The 25665-nt window shown below is 41.1% G+C and overlaps 1 protein-coding gene across 3 annotated transcripts in view; it reads right to left on the bottom strand.

Moving 5' to 3' along the window:
* Positions 1-25665, bottom strand: part of scaf11 (SR-related CTD-associated factor 11) — an 89807-nt gene that overhangs the window by 9023 nt on the left and 55119 nt on the right. For all 3 annotated transcript variants that reach the window (XM_063057665.1, XM_063057664.1, XM_063057666.1), the window contains 5 exons: positions 21492-21611; positions 19374-19489; positions 12172-15507; positions 8818-9170; positions 5389-5622 (listed from right to left, as the gene is read on the bottom strand). In XM_063057665.1, the coding sequence (XP_062913735.1) occupies positions 5389-5622; positions 8818-9170; positions 12172-15507; positions 19374-19489; positions 21492-21611 (4159 nt within the window). The remainder of the gene's footprint in view (positions 1-5388; positions 5623-8817; positions 9171-12171; positions 15508-19373; positions 19490-21491; positions 21612-25665) is intronic.

The following is a 25665-nucleotide window of genomic DNA, read 5'->3' as shown; positions in this document are numbered from 1 at the left end:
TAGTAATGATCGTTCAAGAATCACTAGATTCTGGAATGGTTCCAGAGGGCTGGAAAATTACAAATGTCATTCCATTCTTTAAAAAGGGAGAGGGGAAGAAGGAAGGAAATTATAGGCCAGTTAGCCTGACTTCAGTGGTTGGGAAGATGTTGGAGGTTTTGGGTACTTGGAGGCACATGATAAACCAGGCTAAAGCCAGCATGGTTTCCTTAAATCTTGTCTGACAAAACTGTTAGAATTTTTTGAGGAAATAACAACAGGCAGGACAGACAAAGGAGAGTCAGTGGATGTTGTTTACCTGGATTTTCAGAAGGCCTTGACAAGGTGCCACACATGAGGCTGCTTAACAAGGTAAGAGTCCATGGCATTACAGGAAAGGTACTAGCATGGATAGAAGATTGGCTGACTGGTAGGAGGTAAAGAGTGAGAATAAAGGGGCCTTTTCTGAATGGTTGCTGGTGAATAGTGGTGTTCTGCAGCGATTGGTGTTGGGACCTCTTCTCCTCATGTTGTATGTGAATGATTTTGATGATGGAATAGATAGATTTGTGGCCAAGTTTACAGACATGCGAGGATAAGTGGAGGGGCAAGTAGCGTTGAGGAAGCAGGGAGCCCGCAGAAGGACCTAGACAGACTGGGAGAATCTCGTATAGGGAAGTGTATGGTCATGCACTTTGGTAGAAGGAATAAGGCATTGACTATTTTCTAAATGGGATACAAATTCAAAAATCAAAGGTGCCATGGGACTTGGGAGTCCCCGTGCAAGATTCTTTAAAGATTAACTTACAGATTGAATCGGTGGTAAGGGAGGCAAATTCAATGTTAGCATTTATTTTGTGAAGACAAGGATGTAATGCTGAGGCTTTATAAGGCATTGGTCAGACCACACTGTTTTGAGCCCCTTATCTAAGAAAAGATATGCTGGTATTGGAGAGGATCCAAAGGATCATAAGAATGATTTCAAGAACGAAAGGGTTAACATATGAGGAGCGTTTGATGGTTCTGGGCCTGTACTAGGAGTATAGAAGAGAGGTGGGATCTCACTGAAAGGTATGGAATATTGACAGGTCTGGATAGAATGGATATAGAGAGGATGTTTCCTATAGTGGGTGAGTGTAGAACAGAGGGCATAGCCTCAGACTGGAGGGATGTTCATACAGAACAGAAATAAAAAGGAATTTATTTAGCCAGAGAGTAGTGAATCTGTGGAATTCATTATCACAGACAGTTGTGGAGGTCAAATCATTGAGTATGTTTAAAGCAGAGGCTGACAGTTTCTTGCTTAGTCAGGACCTCAAAGGTTACAAGAAGGCAGGAGCATGGGATTGAGAGGGAAAATAAATCAGGCCTGATGGAATGGTGGAGCAGACTTGATAGGCCAAATGGCCCAACTCTGCTCTGAAGTCTTATGGTCTCAACCACCTTTAATCAAGGCATCACTCGAAACTCAGAACAAGGTCTAAACATCAGATCTGTTGTGTATGTGGCCGGGTTACACAACAAAGCTATAAATAATAACGCTGGAGACGGGGGCTAAGTCAACAGGGTTCTTTACCAACTGAAACCGAACTGAACACACACGTACAGATCAATATGCCCCTAATAGCACATGCAACCATGTGTCCCTATAACATAACGCAGTCACATATTATACACTAACTATACAGTACACTCCTCCCCTTTTATTTTAATAGTGTATCAACTGTTTTTTTTAACTGGGGCACAATGCTAAACAAATGTTTACCCTTAACATACAGACACATACCAATTGTTTACTTAGTAACTTAGTAATATCAAATTATAACAAAGTAACATAATAATATCAAATTATAACAAGCTTGCTTTTTACTGTTGGTCTAAGACCATTTATAACTCAAGTCTGGGGGGGGGGACGACTCTGCCCACTGTGCTGTACTTGTCTAGATAATGATTATGTACCAGCAGTAACAGAAGAAATCAGTGAAGCTGTAGCAAAATTATTCATATTTCGCAAGAGGCATGATGCATTTTTCGTAGCTTTGGTTTCCATGGTCTGCTTCAAAGATGACTTGCCACCAACAAAAGAAGTGGTTGGTGATCTGCTGTCTCTGCTGGTTATTCAAAAGTCAGGGCAATCCAATGACTCACAAATCAGTACTTTACTAGTAATCTTTCACTGTTCGATGAAGCAGTTGGTCGAAATCCTGTTGTTCGTTCCATTGTTCTTAAGCTGCTGTTAAAGTAGTTTTGCTGATATTAAGGATTACCTGCAGTGCTATCTGTCCGAAGTTCACAAATCAAATCTTGGTCAAGGAAATGAGACTGAACTCCATGCACAGTTTCTGAATTGTCTGGAGGACTCTATGTATGAAAACTCCCAGTTGTGCACAGTGCAAGAAGAGATTGCAGACCTGACTCAAGAGGGACGATTCCTTCAGACGCACATTTAGCCCAAGTGTGAAAATACAACAATAGAAACCTTACAGTTTGTTGCCAGAATTCATCTCTGTTTTGATGCTGTTCCCCAACTTCTTTGTGCAAAAGCAAAACAAGACACATTGGCTGAGGATTCAAAATATGTACGTGTAAAAGGAACCTCCCTGCAAAGGATTAAGTGTATGATTCTCAATGGAGGAAATGATTGGTTCAAGATTTACCTAGTGCGAAAGCTGTTCTGTTTGAATGGAACTGATTTTGTCCAAGAGCTTTTAAGGGATGACTAATTTTCATGGATCTTTCCCAAGGAAACTGTTCAGGAGAGGACGAAGATGCCGGTCTTTTCAGAGATTTAAGCTCATTGAGGGTTTGCAGATCTTCCATTAGCCGTTCATCTGATAACAAGTAACTTAACTGTGCAAGTGCAGGTTTTCATTTTTTGTCTGTAATTGGAACAAGGTCATTAGGTCTCCTCCTTAGTTTCCTAGTCATTATTGGCTTTACCACCATAGAATCTCCTGTGAGTTTCATTGTTAGCCTCTCATTCTCAATCACCTTTTTCTTTTCTTCTAACTCAATCTTTTTATCTTCAAATTCCTTCACTGCTGCTTTCTTCTCTTTAATATAATTCCTTTCCACTTGTTCTGTCTCCAGTTGCAGAAAAAGCTCTGCATTTCGTATTCTTTCCTTGTATTGCTGATCTAGTTTCTTCATCCTTTTCTGATACTCCTGCAAAGTGCCTTCCTGTAACTGCTATATCTGTCTTTTGAGAGATGTCAACTTCTCCTGGTACACCTGCTCTTTTACCTCCAGGTAGTCTTCATCACCCTGCTTATTGGCAGTATCTGTCTCCCTTGCATCCTCTGTATCTTCATCCGAGTCATGGCTACCGATAGGCTACGGATACTGTGTTCATTGAATAGTCGACAATGGGTGGGAGGAGAGCTGCGGACATCTTCCCCACCGAGCTGCCCTCCTTTGTGACACATCTAGTGCCTTGATGGTGTGCCAATCCAGCTGGATTTTCCTGAGCCATTCACGTCCCAACAACGGTGGTCCTCCATTTTCCAGTACATAGAGGTTCAGCTGCTGTGTTTTGTCTCCGTAGGTCACTGTCACTTTAATTTTACATTTCTGTCCTGTGTAAGTCTTTAGCAGTAGTTTAGTTTGTTTCAGAGGTACGTGAAAAAACGATCGTCTGTAATCTTGTACAGAGATCGCTGTTAGAGCTGAGATGTGTCCAACTCCATTTCAGTCTCACCCCTGCCACTTGTGGAGTGATCCATATTACTCTTCGATCATCTGTCTCTTCCACAGTGAAGCTGCAGACAAGACAATTCACTTCTGTCTGAGTCGTTTTCATCAGAATTACTTTCTTTCATTTTGTGTACATCGTTGTATTTTTCTTTCTGGGGTTTATTGTTTCTCTGTATTTTGCCCTTTTTCTGCAGTTTACTAGCTTTGCATACTCTGCCAGTGTGGCCCTGTTTGCCACAGTTTCTGCATTCTTTGTCTTTGAATCAACAATCATCAGGGTCATGTGTCCTGTTCCCACAATGGTAACATTTCTTTCCTTCATTTCTGTTCAGCGACATTGTATTTGTGGCATATTCCAGAGATTTTTGTTGTATCTTAGAAGCACCCCATGTCGCTGTTTTCATTGATATTGCGATGTTTAGCGCTTTCTCGAATGTAAGGTCTCTTTCACACAGGAGCTTCTTCCGTGTGGTTTTACAGTGCATGCCACACACAAACCTGTCCCTCAATTCGTCTGATAGACCAGCTCCAAACTGACAATGTTCTGATAATTTGCGCAATTCAACACAATATTTAGAAATGCCTTCATTTTTGCTCTGACTCCGTTTATGACATTTAAATCTTTCAGCAATGACCAATGGTTTGGGGTTTAAATGCTGTTGGAGAGTGTCTACTATTTGCTTGAATGTTTTGTCAGCTGGCTTTTCAGGGGTTAACAAGCTCCGTAGCAGGCCGTATGTTTTCACTCCCATAATACTGAGTAAGACGCTGGCTTTCTCTTCATCATCAACACCGTTAGCATCACAATATAACTCCACTCTTTCAATGTAAGTTGCCCAGTCTTCAATGCCACTATCAAATGCTGTAATGGTTCCAAACAATACCATTCTTGTTATGTTAATTTAGCCATGGTCCCTTTATTTTTTTTGACTTAGTGACCTTTTTGCTAGCGTCCTGAGTGCACTCTGTCTAGATGCATGTGTCACTCCTTTTTATCTCCCTTCTGGGGCAGGCAGACCATCAGCCCCTGGGGTCAGCGCTGGCTGTGGTCTCGGCTGGACGTGCTGCGGCTCTGACTGTGCTCTTGTCTCCTGGCATTCCCAACCCACGGCTGTGGTTCCGTTTCCTTGCGGACTCGCGGCCTCCTTCTCCCCCTCCTTGGCTCGTACCTTACGCTTGTCCTTCGAGTGCCGTTATCAACTAAAACCTGGCGTTCCGATACGACGTAGGATAATTAACCTTGTCGCCAATTTGTTGCGTATGTGGCCGGGTTACACAACAATGTTATAAATAAAAATGCTGGAGATGGGCGCTAAGTTAACAGAGTTCTTTACTGACTGAAAACGAACTGAACACACACGTACAGATCAATACGTGCCTAATAGCATATGCTCAATATGTGCCTAATAGCGCATGCAACGACGTGTCTGTACAACATAAAGTAGTCCCATATTATACAGTAGCTATACAGTACAAGATCAATGACAGATGGGGGCACTAAACTAATATGGATCAAGGACCAATGAAAGTGCACCACATAAACCATATGTGCCATTACTTAATACATAGGTTCAAAAACTTATTAAAAGATTTGAATCTAAGATTAGATAGATAGATTTGACAGGTTGAATCGCCTCCTCCTGCTTTCTGATTTCAACATATATAAATGTTTTACAGAAATGTAATTCAATAAATTACAGACTTTCCTGTACTTACCTTGTCCTTTTTGGTCTTTTCCGCTTCAGGTTCTTCTTTCAGACTTTCTTTTTCCACTGTAGTCTTTGGAGTAGAAAGAGTAGCAAAGACCTGTTGGACAGACTGATAGGCGGAAGAAACATCTACAGGAGGTGGAACAGGCACTGCCTTGCCTGGACCTCCAGCTGGAATGGGTACACTGGCAACACTGGTCTGCACATCCACCTCAGAAGCATTACAGGTAGGAGGTATGATCTAAAACAGAAGTGAAGCAAAATTTCAAGTATTTACAATTATCCATAAAGCCAAGCAAACATTTAAAAAATTACAATATTTATTAAGACATTTACTTCTATAAATAAATTTTAGGAAAGCACAAGTTGTTAGCAACAGCTGAATAGTCACCAGAAGCTCAAAAATATGCAAAAGCAAACTTTCATTCCAACATTTTGAGGCTGGCCATAATGCCTTTGTAATTAAATCAGGCATGATTTAATATCACCAGCTGCAGAATGCATATCTGGTTTTATCAAACAATGTAGTCTAATATGCTTTTGGAACTGAGATCCTTCAGACCTCTGAGTACACAGCTGTTTGACTCCACTTTTATTTAAAAAATTTATCTAATGTAACATTACATAAGACAGCAGCCTATTCATCTGCTGTTATGTGTGATGACCCTGAAGGTTAGCATTCGGAAAATGTCTGATAAAATAGCAAATACTACTGACATTCAAAATAATGGAGCCAATACCATTTCGCACTGTGGGAAGGTCACACACACACACAAATGCTGGAGGAATTCAGCACGTGTTGCTCTGGATCTCCAGCATCTGCACAATCTCTTGTGTTTATGACTGCTGGAAGGTGAAAATTTGGTCTCCTGTTATGAAAATGACCCAATATGAACTGGCTGGTTTTATAGCTGTACTCCAAAACATGGAAGTATACCAAGCAACAACAGAACTACTAGATAAGGAGGAAATCAGTATTTAAAGATAGCTTGCAATATTGACAGATGAGCAAGTTTTAATTTCAGCTCTAAAAACCACTCAGATATTTAGCTAACACTGATGGACTTCACTGGCTTTGAGAACTTGACAATGAAAAAAATTGTACAACTGATTGAGAAATCACTTCATATCATGCCTTAAGGAAGGAATAGTTTTACACCCTAGAGTCAGAGGGTTTTGTGTCACTAAATCCATAAACAAGGTAGAAGTTTGTAAATATCCGAAATTATGCCTTTATAACAAATTAGTTATTCATTTTCACAAGACGTATTGCACGCCAGTCTTTCACTCATGAATAAAGAATAGGTATCGATAAGATCATTACAAACGTATTGATACAAGGATAATGGTTTATTTTAATTCCAAAGACTATTAAAGCATTAAGATCAAAGAATTTTAAAAATATATTTAGAGATACAGTGCAGAACCAGCCCTTCTGGCCCAAAGAGTTGTACCGCCCAGCAACCTACCTATTCAACCCTAGTCTATTCACAGGACAATTTACAATGACCAATTAATTTACTAACTGGCACGTCTTTGGACTGTTGGAGAAAGTACAATTTCCTTATGGACGGCACTGGAATTGAAATATGAACTCCAGAACACATCAGACTGCAATAGCACCTGCTAATCACTACACTATACTCCTCCCCTAAGGTGCCTTCTGATAGACTGGTAGAGAAGATCTGCAGTGAACTGAGAAGCTGGATTCCACACTGGCTTGGTCACAGAAGATGAAGACCTCACTGCTGGTCTGAAGATCAGTACTCAGTCTTCTACTTGCAGACAATGATGAAAATTAGAAAAGTTCTGGATTATAAGGAGCGTTGCAAAAGAATAGCACACAAAATAGATAAGCTGGAAATTTGGGAAGAAAATTGGCAGATGGAGATTAACGTGGATGAGTGCGCAGTGATGTATTTTGATAAGTTAAATGTAAAGGGAAAAATAAATAGCAGGACCCTTAGCAGCACAGATCTACAGAGCAATCCTAGGGTGCAAATCCACAGCACCCGAAAATGCAACACAAATGGCTAGGGCTAAATATTTGACATGCATGTTTCTCAGTTGGGGCATTTTTGGCAAGTCACGTTGCAGTTGTTGGGCCACATTTGGAATGCTGTGTGCAGTTCTGGTTGCCACAGTATAGGAGGCATGTGGAGGCTTCAGGGAGGGTGAAGAAGTAGTGCACCTGAATCAGAGTGTATTAGCTGTAGTAGAGATTGGACAAACCTGAATTTATTTTCCCTTGATAGTCAAAGTCTGAAGGGCAACCTGCTGCAGGTGATAAAATTATGAGAGAGTTTGATGACAGAGTCCTTTCCCCCAAGGTGGAAATGTCAACGCTTTAAGGTGAGAGAAGAAAATTTTTGTGGCAAGTTTTCACAGAGTGCAGTAGGTGCCTGGAATGTATGCTCAGGGATGGTGGTCAATGCAGATAGATTAACAACATCTACGTGACGATTAGAAAGATGCATAAATAGGGAAGAAATGGAGGGATCTAGAGAATATACAGGTAGATAGGTTTCATTTAACTTAGCATCATGGTCTACACAGACATCATAAGTCAAGGGACCTGTTCTGTGCTTTACTGATCTACATTCCATTGTTGAACTGAAGTAAAGTTTCTAATTTTCATATTTAATTAGATGAATATAAGCTTTTCAAAAATTCTTGGGATACAGCCAACACTGTTAAGGCCATATTTATTTTTCATCATCGGATGCCAAAAGTGAGATTCATTGACAGGTGCTTTAGAACAGGGGTTTCCAACTTCTCTTATACCATGGCCTCCTACCATTAATCCAGGGGACGTGGACCCCAGGTTGGAAACCCCTGCTTTAGAATAAAGAATTAACCGTGTAGTAAATTAATTTATACATCTACAAGGCAGCTGTGTTTTAAGGGCAATATTGAAAAGACACCCTTCCTCTTTTCCATATTGACATCTTAATTACCTGATTTTAATGCAGTTTTAAAACTTGTAATGATGAGAGTTAACTCATGAACCACATGTTACTAGTTCAGTACCTAGAATATTCCAAACAGCAACACTATGCCATAAATAGCTTTAGCTACACCTTAACAACCTTTGAATTGTAGTCACGGACTATGTTACAAAATGCCAGACAAATAATATAGTACTGCTAGATTGGAATAACACCCCTGAACACAGCAGAAATCTGGAATAAGTATAGAGAGGTAAAATATATTAAAAAGAAACAAGTTATTCTGGTAGACATGTTCATAAGAAAAAGAACCAATTCCTCAGAGACGAGTTTTGTAACTGTCAAAAACAAATATGCTTTATTCGCCGTGAGTGTTTAACCTAGTCTTCAGATGACCAATGCAGGAGATTCTGGGAAGCACAGAATGAACACTTTCTCATTTCCTTCTGAAGCACAACCATAGCAAAATGATTTTCACTCTTTCTTACCTGAGGTTGTGTCACGTCAAGCTGTTGGACTGGGAAGTTCACTGACTGGGATGGTGGAGGTGGAGGTGGTGGTGGGGGCGGGCTGTTTGGTAGATTTCCGGCAGCAGTCGGTGGCACTGCTGACATCCCTGTGTGCACATTCAGCGGAGGAGGAGGGTGGATATACGGATTAGGGAAATGCATTAAAGGGGGATGGACATTCATCGGATAGGGAAAGACGTTCATGGGTTGTGGTGGAGGGTTCATTGGCTGCGGTAAAACAGGCTGATGCATCATGTTAACAGGCTGCTGAGAACCATTCATTTGTTGATTTGTTTGGTCACTGAAGGTTGATGATGCCCCTTGTGACGTATCTGCCAAATTACAAAAAAAAGGTCAGAAACAGACACTACGAGTTTTAAGAAATGTTTATTGAGAAGTCTGGCCTGATAGCTTAACACACTTTTCAGTAACAAAGAAAACTAATAATAATATTCTATATTAATGATACGTACATTTAAATTTTGGATTATGTTGCAATCAAAAGTGAATGCTGGCTGTCGCTAATATAAAATGTTCAGACAGAAGATGCTGGATATAGTCTGGAGACTATAAACTGCTGTAGAGATAAATGAAACAGCCAAGTCTTCAAGTCAGCAAAAGACATAAAAACATCCATCTCAAAACTCTCACTCTGAAATCGGACAATCTGGCACATAGGGTAATGCTTGCAGTTCCAAAGTGAAGTGAGCTTTTGAATCTTGGAAGGAAACGTGGAAAAAGCATCTAGTGATTTCAGGGTGAAGATTGCAGATGGCACTGTCCTAGGGTTTACGTAATGTACTTAAAAATATTAGACTTTTAACGGTAAAGCAAATCCCTCATGTAGCACAACAAAGGAATGGATAAGAATGCCTAAGGTAGAAATTTATAACATAGCCTTGTGACATCTCTAATATGACAAAATGCCATATATATTGGAGCTGATGTTGGATTCTTTAAAATTGTCATAGCTGGGGGCAGGGGGAGTGGGTAGTGGCCTATTAAATGCTCCCAATGACATGCACCTCAAATAGCCTCTAACAATCAAGTCTAACTCCTGGTCTTCATGTGTGGCTTAGTTATTATTAAGCGTTGTGGAATCATTTCTACTGACAGGAGAAAGGGCAAAACTGCAGGTTACTGGCATCTTAAAATCAGCTCTGGTCAGATGGGGTTCATCAGCCATAGTTGGCAGCTCATCTAGAAGAAGGAAAACTATGATCTTAAACCTTAACTGCCTTGCAGCTATACCCATTCATGGGAAGGCTTCAGGAATAAACCCCAAGCTAAAAACCAGAGCTGGAGTCCCTAAGGCACCAAGTGAATGACATTTACACACAATCACAGATTTGTTATGCTATTGGAAGTCATTTGGCCTGTCTAGCTTGTGTTGTCCCAGGCAAACAGATCTATTATTGCTGTCCCAATATCATCAGAACAAACACATTTTGTTAGTAAAGCTACTCCAAGCAAATTTATACTTCAATAAATTATACTCTGGAAAGACCTTTTCCTTCACATAACAACCATTTAAAATATTTAAGGTTACAGCATGAACGAAGAGCATTTGGTTTCCCAGGTCCATGCCACATCTATGCAAAAGCAATCAGCCCCTCTCCACAGTCCCGCTATTTTTATTCTCTTACATTTCATTCTGAATGCTGCAGTTGGAGTTATTTACTTTATTTATTGAATAGGCCGTTCTAGTCTTTGGAGCTGAGCTGCCCAGAAACCCGTGATTTAATCCGTTCCTAATCACAGGACAATTTACAATGACCAATTAACCTACCAACCAGTATGCCTCTGGATTGTGGGAGGAAACCAGAGCACCTGGAGGAAATCCACATGGTCACAGGGAGAAAATTCCTGACAGGCAGTGACAGGAATTGAACCTGGGTCACCTGTACTGTAAACCGTGCTTACCACTACACTACCATGCCTTCACTAATCCTGTGCTGGTGCATCCTCCACCCAACTCACCGGTTGTTTTTAAGTTTTCCTCATGTCAGTTTTATTTTCTTTGACTATCATTTCCATGTTTCCCAGTTCTTGATACTGAATCAACAGGAACAGTTTCTCTTTATCTATATTCTGTATTGGGTCTTCAAGATTTTATGACACTTTTAATTTGAAATTTGATCCGTTGCTGTTTGACAGCCCAAATGAATGGAATCCATTAGATGCTAGCATTCATTTCGAGAGGGCTAGAATATAAAAGCAAGGATGTAATGCTGAGGCTTTATAAGGCACTGGTGAGGCCTCACTTGGAGTACTGTGAGCAGTTTTGGGCCCCTTATCTTAGAAAGGATTTGCTGACATTGGAGAGGGTTCAAAGGAGGCTCACGAAAATGATTCCAGGATTGAAAGGCTTATCATATGAGGAATGTTTGATTGCTCTAGGCCTGTACTCACTGGAATTCAGAAGAATGAGGGGGATCTCATTGAAACCTATCAAATGTTGAAAGACCTTGATAGAGTGGATGTGGAGAGGATGTTTTCTATGATGGGGGAGTCTAAGACCAGAGGACACAGACTCAGAATAGAGGGACGTCCATTTAGAACAGAGATGGGGAGGAATTTCTTTAGCCAGAGAGAGGTGAATCTATGGAATTCGTTGCCACAGGCAGCTGTGGAGACCAAGTCATTAGTATATTTAAGGCAGTGGTTGATAGATTCTTGATTAGTCATGGCATGAAGGGATTTGGGAAGAAGGCAGGGAAATGGATCAGCCATGATGAAATGGCGGTGCAGACTCAATGGGCCAAATGATCTAATTCTGCTCCTGTGTCTTGTGGTCTTATGGAATTCGTGAAGTTAAGTCATTTTGGTACAGTAATCGTAAGACTGGCACCCCCCTCCAAGATTGCACTTGGTGCTAAAGTTAGCAATTTTTGCTTTGCTAGTGAGGAATTTATAAACTTGGCATCCGTTCCTTGATTGACGTGATTGTGCATTTCAATTTCATTAATAATTCACAGCAGGAATTAAAAAACAGACAAGCCACTATCTTATAAAAACTACTGGTGTTCACAAAAGCATACAACTGGATTTCAATTCTCCTTTTATCCTTGTAATTCAGCATTTTTTAAATGTGAGGTTTTATTCAGGGTTTCCCACGTTTGTATTATTTTTACTTTTGCATTGTTGTAAACAAATACTGGAAATCTGAAATAAAGCACAACATTCTAGTATTTCTAGCATTTGCATTTTTAAGAATATCCTTTTGGGTCTAATCACCCATCACACCATCAAGTAATATCGTGTAGGCTTATATAATAAAAAAAACCTCTACATTTTTTATAAAAGGAAGTGAAAATAAGCAAGAGTACAAACCTTGCTCTGAAGAAGCCTGGTACTGTTCTTCCTCTGACCCCTGCCAGCTTGACTGCGTCCCTGAAGCTTGCCTTCCCCTGTTTGCATAATAATTTTGGACATCTGCTGGCAGAGTTTTCCTTGCATTCCAGCTGGAGAAAGAAGACCATCCAGAACGGTCACGGACATCAGAAGATGGATTCGAATCACCTCTCCATCTGCTGGACTGATGGTCATTATATCTGCGCGGTCCACTCCCCTGGTACTTTCCTCCTGAATTGTTCTGTTCACCTGAGAAATTTGACCTTCGATTTTGCCACGGAATTTCACTTTGGTCACCACGAAATGGTCCTCCCCGAAAACGTCCACGCCCACGCTTCCAGCCAGGGACAAAATTCCTATTTGTCCAAGAATCATCCCTTTCATATCTGTTTTCTTCCCACTTGGCATCATTCCTGTATTCATTTTCTCTCATACGAACGTCAGATGATGGCTGCATTTGTTCCATTACCCATTCAGGGTTCCTGTCATCTAAATACTCATTTGTATCTCCAGCTAACTGCTCATTTGGGTATCTGGACATCTGGTGAAATTCTCTATTCCGATTATCTTTTCTGAACCTATCAAACCCCCTCGGTCTATCCCAATCGTTCATCCTGAATCTATCCTTTCCTCGCGTATTTCTCCAGCTGTCATCCATATTCCTGTCCCTCCTGCCTGGAGAAAAAGCAGGTTTATCCTCTTTGTCTCCAGAATAACACCTTTTTCTGGATCTCGACCTAGATCTAGAACGCTGCCTACCTTTTCTTCCCTTGTCTGCTTCTGCTTTCCCACTTTCACTGGGAGTCTCTTCCTTGCTTCTCTCCTTGCTTGGAGACCTAGACCTTTTCTTGCAAGATGGAGATGTTGGGACATTTCGGTCACCATCATCCCCCCATGAACGAGTTCGCTCATGTGTAGGTCTGTCCAAATGACTATAATGGTCTTTCCCCCGTGACCTAGACCTGGACCTTCCCCGTGACCGTGACCTGGATCTCCCCTGTGTTCTAGATCTAGACCTTGATCTTTCCCGGGACCGGGACCGTGACTGTGACCTGGATCGTGACCTGCCCTGTGATTTGGAACGTGGCCTCGACTTGGAGCCAGATCTGCCCCGGGAACCAGATCTTCCCCGTGGTTTGGAGCCAGAGCTCTCTTCAGGTACGGGCACGGGCCATTCCTGAGCTGTGGGTGCAGATTTTCCCTGGAACTCTGAACTAGATCTCTTAGGTTCACGTTTTCTTTCCCTTTCTGGAGACCAAGTTGTGGATGCTGCATGGAATCTAGATTTGCGACGTGGAATGTCTTTTTCTTTCTGTTCTGACCTTTTCTCAAGTTCAGTCTCAGGAGGTCCTTCCTTATTGATATTTTCAACAGAGGAATCTGGTAGCAATTGCTCATGAGTTGAACTGAGGGATAAAATAGAATTTACTTCACTCTCTTTTGTGTTTTTTCCAGATTCCGGCTCAGCTTCAGGCATTTGGTGGTCATTGACAGGCGAGTCACATTCCATAGCCACTACCTCATTGTTATCCACATTGAAGTCCTCAGGAACACCACTGCTGATCCCATCAGTAAACAATTCACTTTTAGCTTTATCTTCCTGTGCCTCCGCATTCACTTGAATATGGCTCTGTACTTCTGAAGAGGTTTCAATTTTTGGACATTCATTCTCCACTTCTTTTGCAGGTCTTTCATCAACTGACTGCTGATGAAAGTCACTTTTAGGATCAGATGCCCGATTACGATTACTTGAAACTCCATCCAGCTCCGTGTCACACTGAAGTCCAATGTTCTCTGGATCTATTTCAGACTTCAAGCTAACATTCTCCATGATGTCTTTATGGTTTTCAATAGATAATTTGTGACCAGCACCTATTTTAATCTCAGACACGTCTTCTGGTGCATCTAAAGCTTTCATTGGACGCATGTCAATCTCCTCCTGCTTTAGTTGCTCTGAGGTCACTTCCTGCTTCAGGTTGTTATCTTTCATACATGTTTCAGGTGTCCCTGCACCCTGCTGGTCAATACTTCCATAATCACATTCTGTATCAGCACCTAGACATTCTGCAGTTTCCTCGGTTTTCACAAGCTTGGGTTCGATATTCTCCAAAGATGTTTCATTCATCAGGTCACTATTTCCTGCAATACTTTCAGGCACTTCAGCTGATGACTCTTTACCAATATCACTTTTATAACCTGACGTATGGTCCCCCTCACCTGGGCCTTCCTTCATCTCTGCAGACTCAGCTCTATTAGTGTGTTCACAATCATTACTATCTAATGACAATTTCTGCTCAGAGAGGGTACTATCATCATGTATTCCTGTAGTTTCAACAGTTGGCTGCTTTTCAGAGACACCTACACATTCAGATACTTGTTCAGGATTTCCCATGCTCTCCTCTGTAAACTCTGCCTCAGAATATTGATCTACTGTTGAATTACTTTTTACCTGATCACAATCTTTATTTGATGGGCATTCAGGAAATTTTGAGAGACCAACAGCTCGATCGCTATTGGATGCACTGGTACAGGGCACAGCCACACTCAGAGAATACGTCTCATCTTTCAAATGATGTGCTTCCATGGTGACCATTTCTTTGTGACTATCTTCTGCTGCTTTTCCTGAGTTAAGTTCCATGAAATTTTCAGCTTCAGTAGATGGAGGAAGATTTGCATTTCCTGAGTCTTCACTGTTAACTGGGTCAGTAATTCGTGTAGAATCCACTTCATCAACAGATGGGTTTGGATCCTCAGCATGACTGCGCTCTGCTTCAGTAACTTCTTCCTCTTTATGCTTTTCTTTTGAAGGAACTGTTTCATTACAACCATTAGCTGATAAATGGCTTGGACTACTATCATCCATACTTGTCACCTGCTTTTCACTGGAGACAGGTGTATGAGGTTGAGGCTCAGTTTCACTGGCAACTGGACTATCATTTGGGTCTGAACCACCGGAATCAGATTTCTTGTAGGAACTACGGGTAACCCTGGTTTTCCTTTTATTAGAGGGAATTTTACTTTGTTCGTTCTCTAATTTTCTTTTGGCAGCTTTTTGCTTTCCAGCCTTCCTTGGCGGAGTTTGTGTACTTTCCACAGGTGCTTTGGAAACCGCCGTACCCGAGCTTGACTGAGGCCTTTGAGATGAGCTGGCACATTTGTCCGAGTTTTCTGCTCTGCTGATGCGCATTGATCGTCTTCTGCCTTGTGAAGCTTCAGAAGTGCTTGCATCTGTACTACCTGTTGTGCCAGACTTATTCTTCTTCTCTCCACCTCCTCTGGTGCCTGCAAGTGCACACTTCTGGCCAGGAAAATTAACTGGATAAATATAATAATGTTTAATCAATAACTGCCTGCTTATGGGAGCACTGCAAAATATAATATGACCACTTAACTACAAGTTAGCAAAGGACCATCTGCCATACATCTCCAATCTTTATTTTTAAATGAACTTTTCTTTTAACTTTATAGTTTCCTGAAATTAACTTCCTTTTTCCACACCGTGTAAAAGAGAGCTTCAGATAACTAGGGTATGGGTGTTCACAGTTAATGGAGCATAGTGCTTCAACAGTAAGAGATAAATATGTTACTGTAAATTTTCCAGATTACAACATAATTGTAAGATCTTTCTCAGTTCAATTAAAATCAACATGAGGAGCGTTTGATAGCTCTAGGTCTGTACTTGCTGGAGTTCAGAACAATGAGGAGATATCTCATTGAAAGGTCTGGATAGTGGACATGCAGAGGATATTTCCAATAGTGAGGGGGAGGTATCTAGGACAAAAGGGCACAACCTTAGAATAGAAGGACATCCCTTCAGAACATAGGTGAGGAGGAATTTCTTTAGCCAGAGGGTGGTGAATCGATGGAATTCATTGCCACAAATGACTGTGGAGGCCAAGTCATTAGGTACATTTTTTTAAAGTGGAGGTTGGTAAGTAAAGGTGTTAAAGGTTACGAGGTGAAAGCAGGAGAATGGGGTTGAGAGGGATAATAAATCAGCCATGATTGAATGGCAGGGAGACTGAATGGGCTGAAAGGCCTAATTCTGCTCCTATATCTTATGGTCTTAAGTTCTTAAACAAAGGCAGAATAATATGCTCACTGTAAGAATAAAAACTCAAGGAACTCTCAAACATTCATCTTGGGAAAATACATCTAACAAACAGAAAACTATCAACTTGAACTAGGTAAGAGGGCTTAGGTCTTGTGCATGAGGAATGATTCATAAGTGTGGCCTAAGGCAGAAGGAGTCAATTTTCGAAAACCTAACACATTTATTTTTCAGCATAGTCCCCTCCTACATTTACACACTTAGTCCAGCGGTTGTGGAGCATACAGATCTTGGACCTCCAGAAAGTGTCCACAGCAGGGGTGATTGATAAGTTCGTGGCCTAAGGTAGAAGGAGATGAGTTATACAGCTCTTGTTACACGCACGTGCAGTTCAACTCTTTGAGTGAGTATGCAGAAAGTTTGAAGTTAATAACTCAACTCCTTCTACCTTAGGCCACAAACTTAACAATCACCCCTATGTGGGCACTTTCTGGAGGTCCAAGATCCGTATGTTCCACGACCGCTGGACTAAGTGTGTAAATGTAGGAGGGGCCTATGTTGAAAAATAAATGTGCTAGGTTTTCTAAAATCGACGCCTTCTACCTTAGGCCACAAACTTATCAATCACCCCTTATACAGCATCTTTAGTTGCTAAATTAATGCAGCACATTGTGCCATAAAGTTACCAATCAGAGAAATACTTAGCTATCTATATTTTTGTTTGACTGAATGATTGTGTTCACTTGCAATTGTAGTTATTTCTCTAGATAGGAAGATTGCAAATTTAAATATCAAAATAATACTTTAGTATAATCTATGGTGCCACTCTAATACAGAGTGTGTCCTGCACCAATCAGATATGCCAAACTCAAGTCCAGAGTACCTCTCAAGTGAAGGATTATGATCACATAGTACTAATTTGTACTATGTGATCATAATTTGTACATCAGGGAGTTCTCTCTGGCCTCATCTGTCCCTTAACTCACCTTTGGCAGACAATAAACACCAGTCTTAGTTGTCCATGCAAGAAAACATCAGTTCAAAAAATCATAGAATGGAAAATGTTCTTGTTCAACCAGATGATGTGGTACAGTGCTTATGAAGTCAGGTCCTTTTACACATGGTACGTAAAAATAATTTTGTCACCGGATAACAAGTGGAATTTGTGCTAAATGTGCATATTATCTAGAAATTAAAAATTACTTAGCCATAGAGTGCTACAGCACAGAAACAGGCCCTTTCACCCATCTAATCTGTGCCAAACTGTTATTCTGCTTAGTCCCATTGACCTGCCTCTGGACTACAGCCTTCAATACCCATTTCAATCAGGTATTTACCTAAATTTCTCTTTCAGAGAAATGCGAACCCACATCCACCACTTCTGCTGACACTTGCACCACCCTCTGAGTGAAGAAGCCCCCCTCATGTTCCCCTTAAACATTTCACTGAAAACACTTTTAACAGGTAATCTGCTATATTTAAATAGCACTGGGATTTCTACTAATCTTTAAGATAACTTCAGTATGCCTGCCTCAACTTCTGAAGGTTTAGATCATACTTTACTTCAGCAATCTGTGGTTATACTATACTTGTAGTTTTGCTTTAATTGCTCCATCTGGTGAGAAGCAATACGTTCAGTGTTCACAGTTCAATTTACAGTATCACAGAACATACAGCAATGGGCACAGGCCATTTGGTCCACAATATTATGCTGAAGTAGCTAAAAAGCATATAAAAAAACACCCAAACACCAATCCCTCTTAACTATACCATGTCCATATCCCTCCATCCTCCTTGTATCCATATGCCTATCCAACGTCTCTTAAAAGCCTCTAATATACTTGTCTCTACCACCATACCAGGCACCCATCTCTCATGTCCCTCTCGAATCTACCCCCTCTCACCTTCAATGCATGCCCCCTGGTATTAGACATTTCAACCCTGGGAAACAGATATTCTCCTGCCCACTATCTATACCCCTCATAATCTTGTGAACCTCATCTCAGCCTCCGACGCTCCAGAGTAAACAACCCAAGTTTATCGTGATAGCACATGCCTTCTAAGCCAGGCAACATCCTGGTTAGCCTCTTCAGTACTCTCTCCCAAGCCTCAACATCCTTCCCAGAACTGTAAGCAATACTCCAGATGTGGTCTAACCAGAGTTTTATAAAGTTGCAACATAACCTCCTGTCTTTTGAACTCAATGCCTCAACTAATAAAAGCAAGCATTCCATAAGCCTTCTTCACCACCTTATCGACCTATGTAGCCACTTTCAAGGAGCTATGAACTTGGATCCCAATATCTCTCTGCTCAGCAACACTGTTAGGACCTTGCCCTCAACAGTGTTCTGTCTTCCTTGCAATTGCCCTACCAAAGTGCAACACCGAACATTTATCTGGGTTAAACTCCGTCTGCCATTTTTCACACTACATCTGCAACTGGTATCACGCTGTATTATTTGTCAGCCAAATTTTTATACAAGTGAAATAATAGCAATGACTTTTATTTTGAAATACAGCACAGTAACAGGCACTTCCAGCCCAACGAACCCAGCAAATACTGTACACCCATGTGAACAATTAACCCACTAACCCATACATTTTTAGAAAGTGGGAGGAAACCAAAGCATCCAGAGGAAACCCCAGCGGTCACAGGGAGAATGCATGAACTCCCGACAGGCAGAGGTGGGAATTGAACCCTAATTGCTGGCACTGGAAAGTGTTACGCTAGCTGCTACACTACCAAGCCACCTAAGGTGCTTCAAGGTAATGTTAAACTTGGAAATAAAAGTGGGATTTTTTTACTGTTCTTAATGTTTTTACTGTAATGAACAAATTTCCAAAATTGATGCTGACAAGTAGCAAAGGAAATGAAAAAAAAATCAGATCTTCAATACATGTCTTTGTACAATTACTTTCTTTAAAAAGAGTTGAGAATAAAAATATCCTGTGGAATTTTAAGCAAAATAATTGACTAAAGAAAAACTAGAAAATTTATTTTAAACAATTCCTTGCAACTATGAGTGTATCATTAAGTAGCAAAAATGCTGGACAGTGCAAACCATAAAGGTTTTAAAATCAGAAAGTACCTAGGAAGAGGCTGTCTTTGAGTTGGAAATAATTATCTCACCAGAACGCCCCAATCCAAGTGGGTTCAATAGAAAAGAAGCTCCTGATGTCAGATCTCGCAGAGGTAAAGCAGTTGCTGTTTCATCATTTTCAACAGAAATTAAGCCTGTTTCATATCTGTAAAAGAAAAAAGGTCTCAAAAAGAAACACTCTGCTTTCCCTCCACATTGGCCAACTGAAGCATGTTATACTGCATGAAAACTGAAGTATTACATTTGAAATAGTTGAATTACACTTGTCTTACATAAAGCAATGTAAATTATTATTTTCATGAGGCAAATGACCCATTTTAGTATGGAGCATAGGTAAAGACAAGTATCTATTTAAGATATAGTTAACAACCAAGTTAAGTAAGCAGAGTCACTAGGAGTGCTTGATGTTACAAATTATGGCTTTCAGAACATATTTAATTTGCATAATTCAAGGTTTTCTGCTCAAGTGGAACCAAAGTTATATTGCAGGTTGAATTATTAACTAGATAACGATAATGACATGCTTTAATGATACTGTTTTAGAGGGAAATTGGCTGACAAAGCAACAAGAACGTACAGAAGTGAATAAAAAGGTGAGATGATGCTCCAGAACCTCTCCAATTTCTTATTTTCCACATAAACTCCTATTGGACAATCAGGAACACTGATATAGAGAATGTATAACCTGCGAATCTGCTGAGGTTGCTTATGGCATCTGGGCGCTCCCGATATGGCCGGCTATACATTGGTGAGACACAACACAAACTAGGAGACCGCTTTGTTCAGCGCCTCTGCTCCATCCTCCAAAACCAGAATTTCCCATTTTAATTCCTATCCCCATTCCCATTCCAATATGTTAATCCATGGCCTCTTCTTCTGCCATGATGAGGCCACTCCAAGGGTGAAGGAGGAACATCTTATATTATGTCTGAGTAGCTTCCAACCTGATTGCATGAATATTGATTTTTCCTTCTGGTAGTTTTTTTCTCTTCCCCTCCTTCTTCTGCTCCCCACTTAGCCTCTTAGCCCTTCTTCTCACCTGCCTTTCCTCTCCCGGTCTTTCTCCTGTGGTACACTATCCTCTCCTGTCAGATTCCTTCTTCTCCAGCCCTTTACCATTCCCAGCCACCTGGCTTCATCTATCACCCCCTAGCTTGCCCTCCTTCCCCTACCCACAACCTTTTATTCTGATGTGTTCCCCCTTCCTATCCAGTCGTGCTGAAGGTCTCAGCTCCAAGCGTCAACTTTTTCATTTTTATAGATGCTGCCTGACCCGCCGAGTTCCTTAAGCATTTTGTGTGTGTTGCTTTGGATTTCCAAAATCTGCAGAATCTGTGTTAATGTATAACTGTGTATGTACTGTACACAATCTGCCTTTTAGAAAAAATTAATTGGAGGCCTGAATCAGTGACATCAATGGTAAATTGAGGTTAGCAATTTTGCAGGGGGCAGTCTGACTAGACAAAAGTGTACCTACAGGCATTCTTTAAAAAGTAACACACATTTTGGAAAAATTTTAACAAACATAGCAAAAGCATAATACAACCCAATTTTATTTATAAATGAATCACTAAAATATTCTGCTGATTAAGATGATAAGAGGCATTGATAGAATGGACAGCTGGAACCCTTTTCCCAGGGCAGCAATAGCTAACACAAGAGCTCATAACTTTAAGGTGACTGGAGGAAAGTAAAAGGGGGGAGGATGTCAGAGGTAGATTTTATTTAAACAAATAGAGCAGTAGGTGCACGGAACACCCTGCCAGGGGTGATAAAGGCAGGTACATTAGAGGCATTTAAGGGACTCTTAGATAGGCACATCGTAGAAGAAAAATGGATGGCTATGTGGGAGGGAAGGGTTTGATTGATCCTGGAGTAGGTTACAAGGTTGGCACGACGTTGTGGGCCAAAAGGCCTATACTGTGCAGTGTTGTTCCCTGGTCTACATTCTATTAAGTTTTCTTTGATGCTCGCAAAGTTGTGACCAATAAGCAAAGTCACTGGTATTAGCCAATCAATATTGGTGATGTTGCTATCTCACACAATCTTAAGGAACAAAACTGTTATCCAATGTATTAAGCCATTGCTCCAAACATTAAAATATCCAATACACAAATTTAAGCTTTAATTTCATCCTAAGTCAGTACCTCAACATTTCTGTTGTAAGAGCAGCAAGAACATTTCGCCATGGCAATCTAAGTGACTCAGGTCCTCTTTGCTTCTCTCTGATTAGTGGTGCAACTTCATACACGTCAACAAACTCGGTGCTATAAAAGAGAATATTTTGAATAGCAAGAACAAAACATGTGCTCACCATTACACAGTCCAGATTCTGCCAAACTACTAAAGAAATTGTGGCCATTTCTCCCCGAAAAATAACTACATCATAATTTCTTTTAGACATACAGCATAGTTACAGACCCTTCTGGCCCAAAGAGCCTGTGCCGCCCAATCACATCCATGTGACCAATTAATCGACTAATTGGTACATCTTTGGAACGTGAGAGGAAACTGGAGCACCTGGAGAAAGCCCACGCAGTCATGGGGAGGACATACAAACTTCTTACAGACAGGGGTGGAATTGAAACCAGGCCGCTAGTGCTAGCTGCTTCACTATTTATTCTTTAATGTGTGTTCCATTTTAGTTCATGGAAGATCACTTGAAATATCCTGATATATAAATCTCTTCTGTGTGTTCAAATCCCTCCAGGACTTGCCTTCAAACTTGTTCTCTCCAGTTTGGGCTTCACAGTCCTCAGTTTCCTATGCACCACATGTCTTCAGCTGTCTAGTTTCTGATTTTGAGTTCCTATCCTGAAACTTACTTACCCTCTTTCCTTTCCTCTTTCACAATTTTTAAAACAATATTTACTAACCTGACCATTGACCCTTTTGTTCCAAACGTCCTCTCTGGCTATCCATCCCATAGGATGATGATGGTTCCTTTCAGTCAGTTAGTGGGGTTTGATATGTGCCTCCTGGAGTGGCTGTACAGGCCGATCCTTGACGGGCACTGCTTGCCACATACTTGGCAGGTGAGGCCTGGAGGGACAGCAGGGGCAGAAGCTCTGTTGTGGCACTTCCTGTGCCTTTCCTCTGTTGCCTCGTTGAGCTTTTTCTCAGCAGCGTCCACACCTTTTCTGATGGCGTCCCTCCACTGTGAGCGATCTTGAGCCAGATCCTCCCACGTTGATGGGGCAATGTCAGCTTTCTTGAGGCTCCTGTGCAGAACATCCTTGTACCGTAGTCACTGGCCTCCTCGTTTTCGGGTACCACTGGACAGTTGGCCGTACAAGATGTCCTTGGGCAGTCTTCCGTCAGGCATTCTGACAACATGTCCTGCCCAACGCAGTTGGGCTGACATCATCAAGGCTGAAACTGCTGGCATTCCAGGTCGAGAGAAGACCTCGGTATTGGAGACCTTGTCTCGCCAGGTAATCTTCATCAGAGAATGCAGGTGACACTGCTGCAGTTGGTCAAGCTGGCATAAGTGTCTCTGATATGGGCACCATGTCTCACATCCATATAACAAGGCTGATATGGCAATGGCCCTGTATACCTTGCACTTGGCGGCCAACCTGATGTTCTGTGACCAAACTCGATCTTTCAGCTGACCAAAGGCAAAGCAGGCTTTTCTGGTTCTCGACTCAATCTCTACATCCAGAGAAGCTGAGGATGTTATTATGCTGCCCAGGTAGCAAATCTTGTTGACAGCATTGAGACGAGTGTCATCAATGAGGACAGTTGGGTCTTTGTAGCTTGAGCCAGGAGCTGGTTGGTACAAAACTTCCGTCTTTTTCAGCCTGATGATTTTGGCTACACTGGCAAAGCGACTGGTGATCTCTTGTAAGTCTTCGAGAGAGTGGGCAACCAATGCACAGTCATCAGCAAACTGCAGCTCTTGCGCCACAATGTCCCTGACTTTTGTTTCTGCTCTCAATCTTGCGAGGTTGAGGAGCCCGCCATCAGCCCTCGTTTGTAGGAAGACCCCTAACTTCAGGTCTGATGTGGCATCCTGAAGAACAGCAACGAAGAATAGTCCAAACAGAGTAGGAGCCAGAACACAACCCCTGTTTTACCCCATTGCTGATGGAAAATAGACCATAAGACACAGGAGCAGAATTAGGCCACCTGGTCCATCGAGTCAGCTCCGCCATTCAATCACGGCTGATCCTTTTTTTTCTATCTCCTCCTCAATCCCAGTTCTTGGCCTTCTCCTTGTAACCTTTGATGCCATGTAATGTAGCTTACTCCATTAAAAGGTGCTACACAGATAACACTGGGCAACAATGATTTTGCTTCCTGAATACTTAACGATGTATCTTATGGATTTTGTGCTGCTGATCATGTAAATCACCATGAAATTTCCCTATCACGCGCCGCTTTTTTTGAAATCACCTCTATTTGTGTAACACACTGTAAGGTTTCACTGCTAACGTAATGGCCTCTCTGTAATGTTTCATTGCTGAGGTAATGGCTTTTCTGCAGCAGCAATGTTTGGGTGATGACTAGAGACAACGGGGCTTTGGAATGTGTGCTATTCAATGAAAGGCACGTTGCTCTTTCTTGTGGGTCTGGGAGCAGGGATTTCGTGGTCTTTTGTCAGTGAGAGATGAAGAGCGAAGATGCGAATGGAGAGAGTTGGTAGGCTGCCGGATGGAGTGGACTTGGAGCGAGGGTCCGAAGGTCGGCTACGCTCAGAGGAGCTCGACATGGAACAAATGGACGGAACCATGAGCTCCAACGTTGCGCATTAGACTGTTTCATGGGAATGGGCCCTTTTCTCTTTTTTTGTTCCTTTACTAACCATACAGTCAAATTAAGAATTAGAAAGCTCAATCGTTTAAACAGATATTATGTACTGTTTGTTATTTCGTGGTACTGACTTGTAACCGGGGAACACATCACACAGCATCCACCCAAACAAGATTCCTTAAGTTAGGCCGGCCTGGGGGCTGTCTTCTCCTAGATTAAGCTGCTAGCTGAACTGAGGGTTACATTCGTTATTTCAATTCATAACTCAAATCAGAATAATTGATGTCGAGATTAAGAAAGGCATTTTTGTTGGTCCACAACTCAAACAGGTCAACAATGACAGGCAGTTTGAAGAACTTAGTTGGACCAGAGAAAATCGCTTGGAAGGCATTCAAAGATGTTGTTGAAAATTTTCTTGGCAACTACAAAGCACCAAACTACGTGCAGCTGGTTGACAACATGCTTCAAGCATACAAAACAATGAAGTGCAACATGTCACTAAAGATTCATTTTCCGCATTTCTATTTAGACTTCTTTCCTGCAAATCTTGCCACTGTCAGTGACGAGCACAGTAAAAGGTTTCACCAGGACATTGTGGTCATGGAGAAAGAGTATCAGGGCAACTGGAATCTATCAATGCTGACTGACTATTGTTGGATAACTAAGCGAGAAGCCTCAGATACTGAGTAGAAATGAAAATCATCAACCAAATATTTTTAGCTTTGTTGAACCATCACAAAGGTTCAGCACCATTATGCAATTAAATGCATTACATTCAATAAAAGTTAATTTCTTGTTTCTTCAAATTCACGTGATACAAGTAGTCTGAACTTATATTTGTGCTCAGTGTCAAGCGCTCTATCGTAAACAAAAAAATTCTGAGGGAGCAACAGTTTCGCAAAAAATTGTTTTCCAGTGCTATCAAATGTGGATGGTAAATTCCACCTAACATAATTCACTTACAACACACAAGTTATTCTGTAATATCTACCAATCTGATATCGCTATTGACAATAATTCATTTGTGAAATTTATTCCCTCAAAATATCTTCAGATATTTAACTAACTGAACAGTTTTACACAGACAAAAGTGATAAGTCAATTTGCTCTAAAGAGCGCTAAGTGAGGTCACTTTTACCCTCGGCTATCAGGCTCTATAATGAGCCAACCTATAGCCAGGGAAGTAATGACCCCCTCCTGTTAGACTGTTTGTGGTAACTTATTTTTTACTCTTTTTACTTCTCTTCTAATACTTATATCTGTGCACTTGTAATGCTACTGTGACACTGTAATTTCCTTTGGGATCAATAAAGTATCTATCATATAACCTAACAATACAGTTAATTTTTATAGTTTTTACATACTCTAGACTCATTCCTATAGCAATTGGTTTCAGTAAACTACAAAAATCACAAAAATAAATTTGTATATTATTCTAAACAGATTGGGCGCATATAATGTTCCAATAACCATGCACTGAATCCTAACATGTGGTTCATCTTTATAGTTTCCCTTGAGAAAGCAACATCAAAAATTGTGATGATTTTAATTTCCATAAGACTTTAA

This window comes from Mobula hypostoma, chromosome 9, assembly GCF_963921235.1.
Source record: "Mobula hypostoma chromosome 9, sMobHyp1.1, whole genome shotgun sequence".
Classification (NCBI taxonomy): domain Eukaryota; kingdom Metazoa; phylum Chordata; class Chondrichthyes; order Myliobatiformes; family Myliobatidae; genus Mobula; species Mobula hypostoma.
The sequence above is the reverse complement of the archived record's forward strand: the minus strand, read 5'-3'. Positions and strand labels throughout refer to the sequence as shown.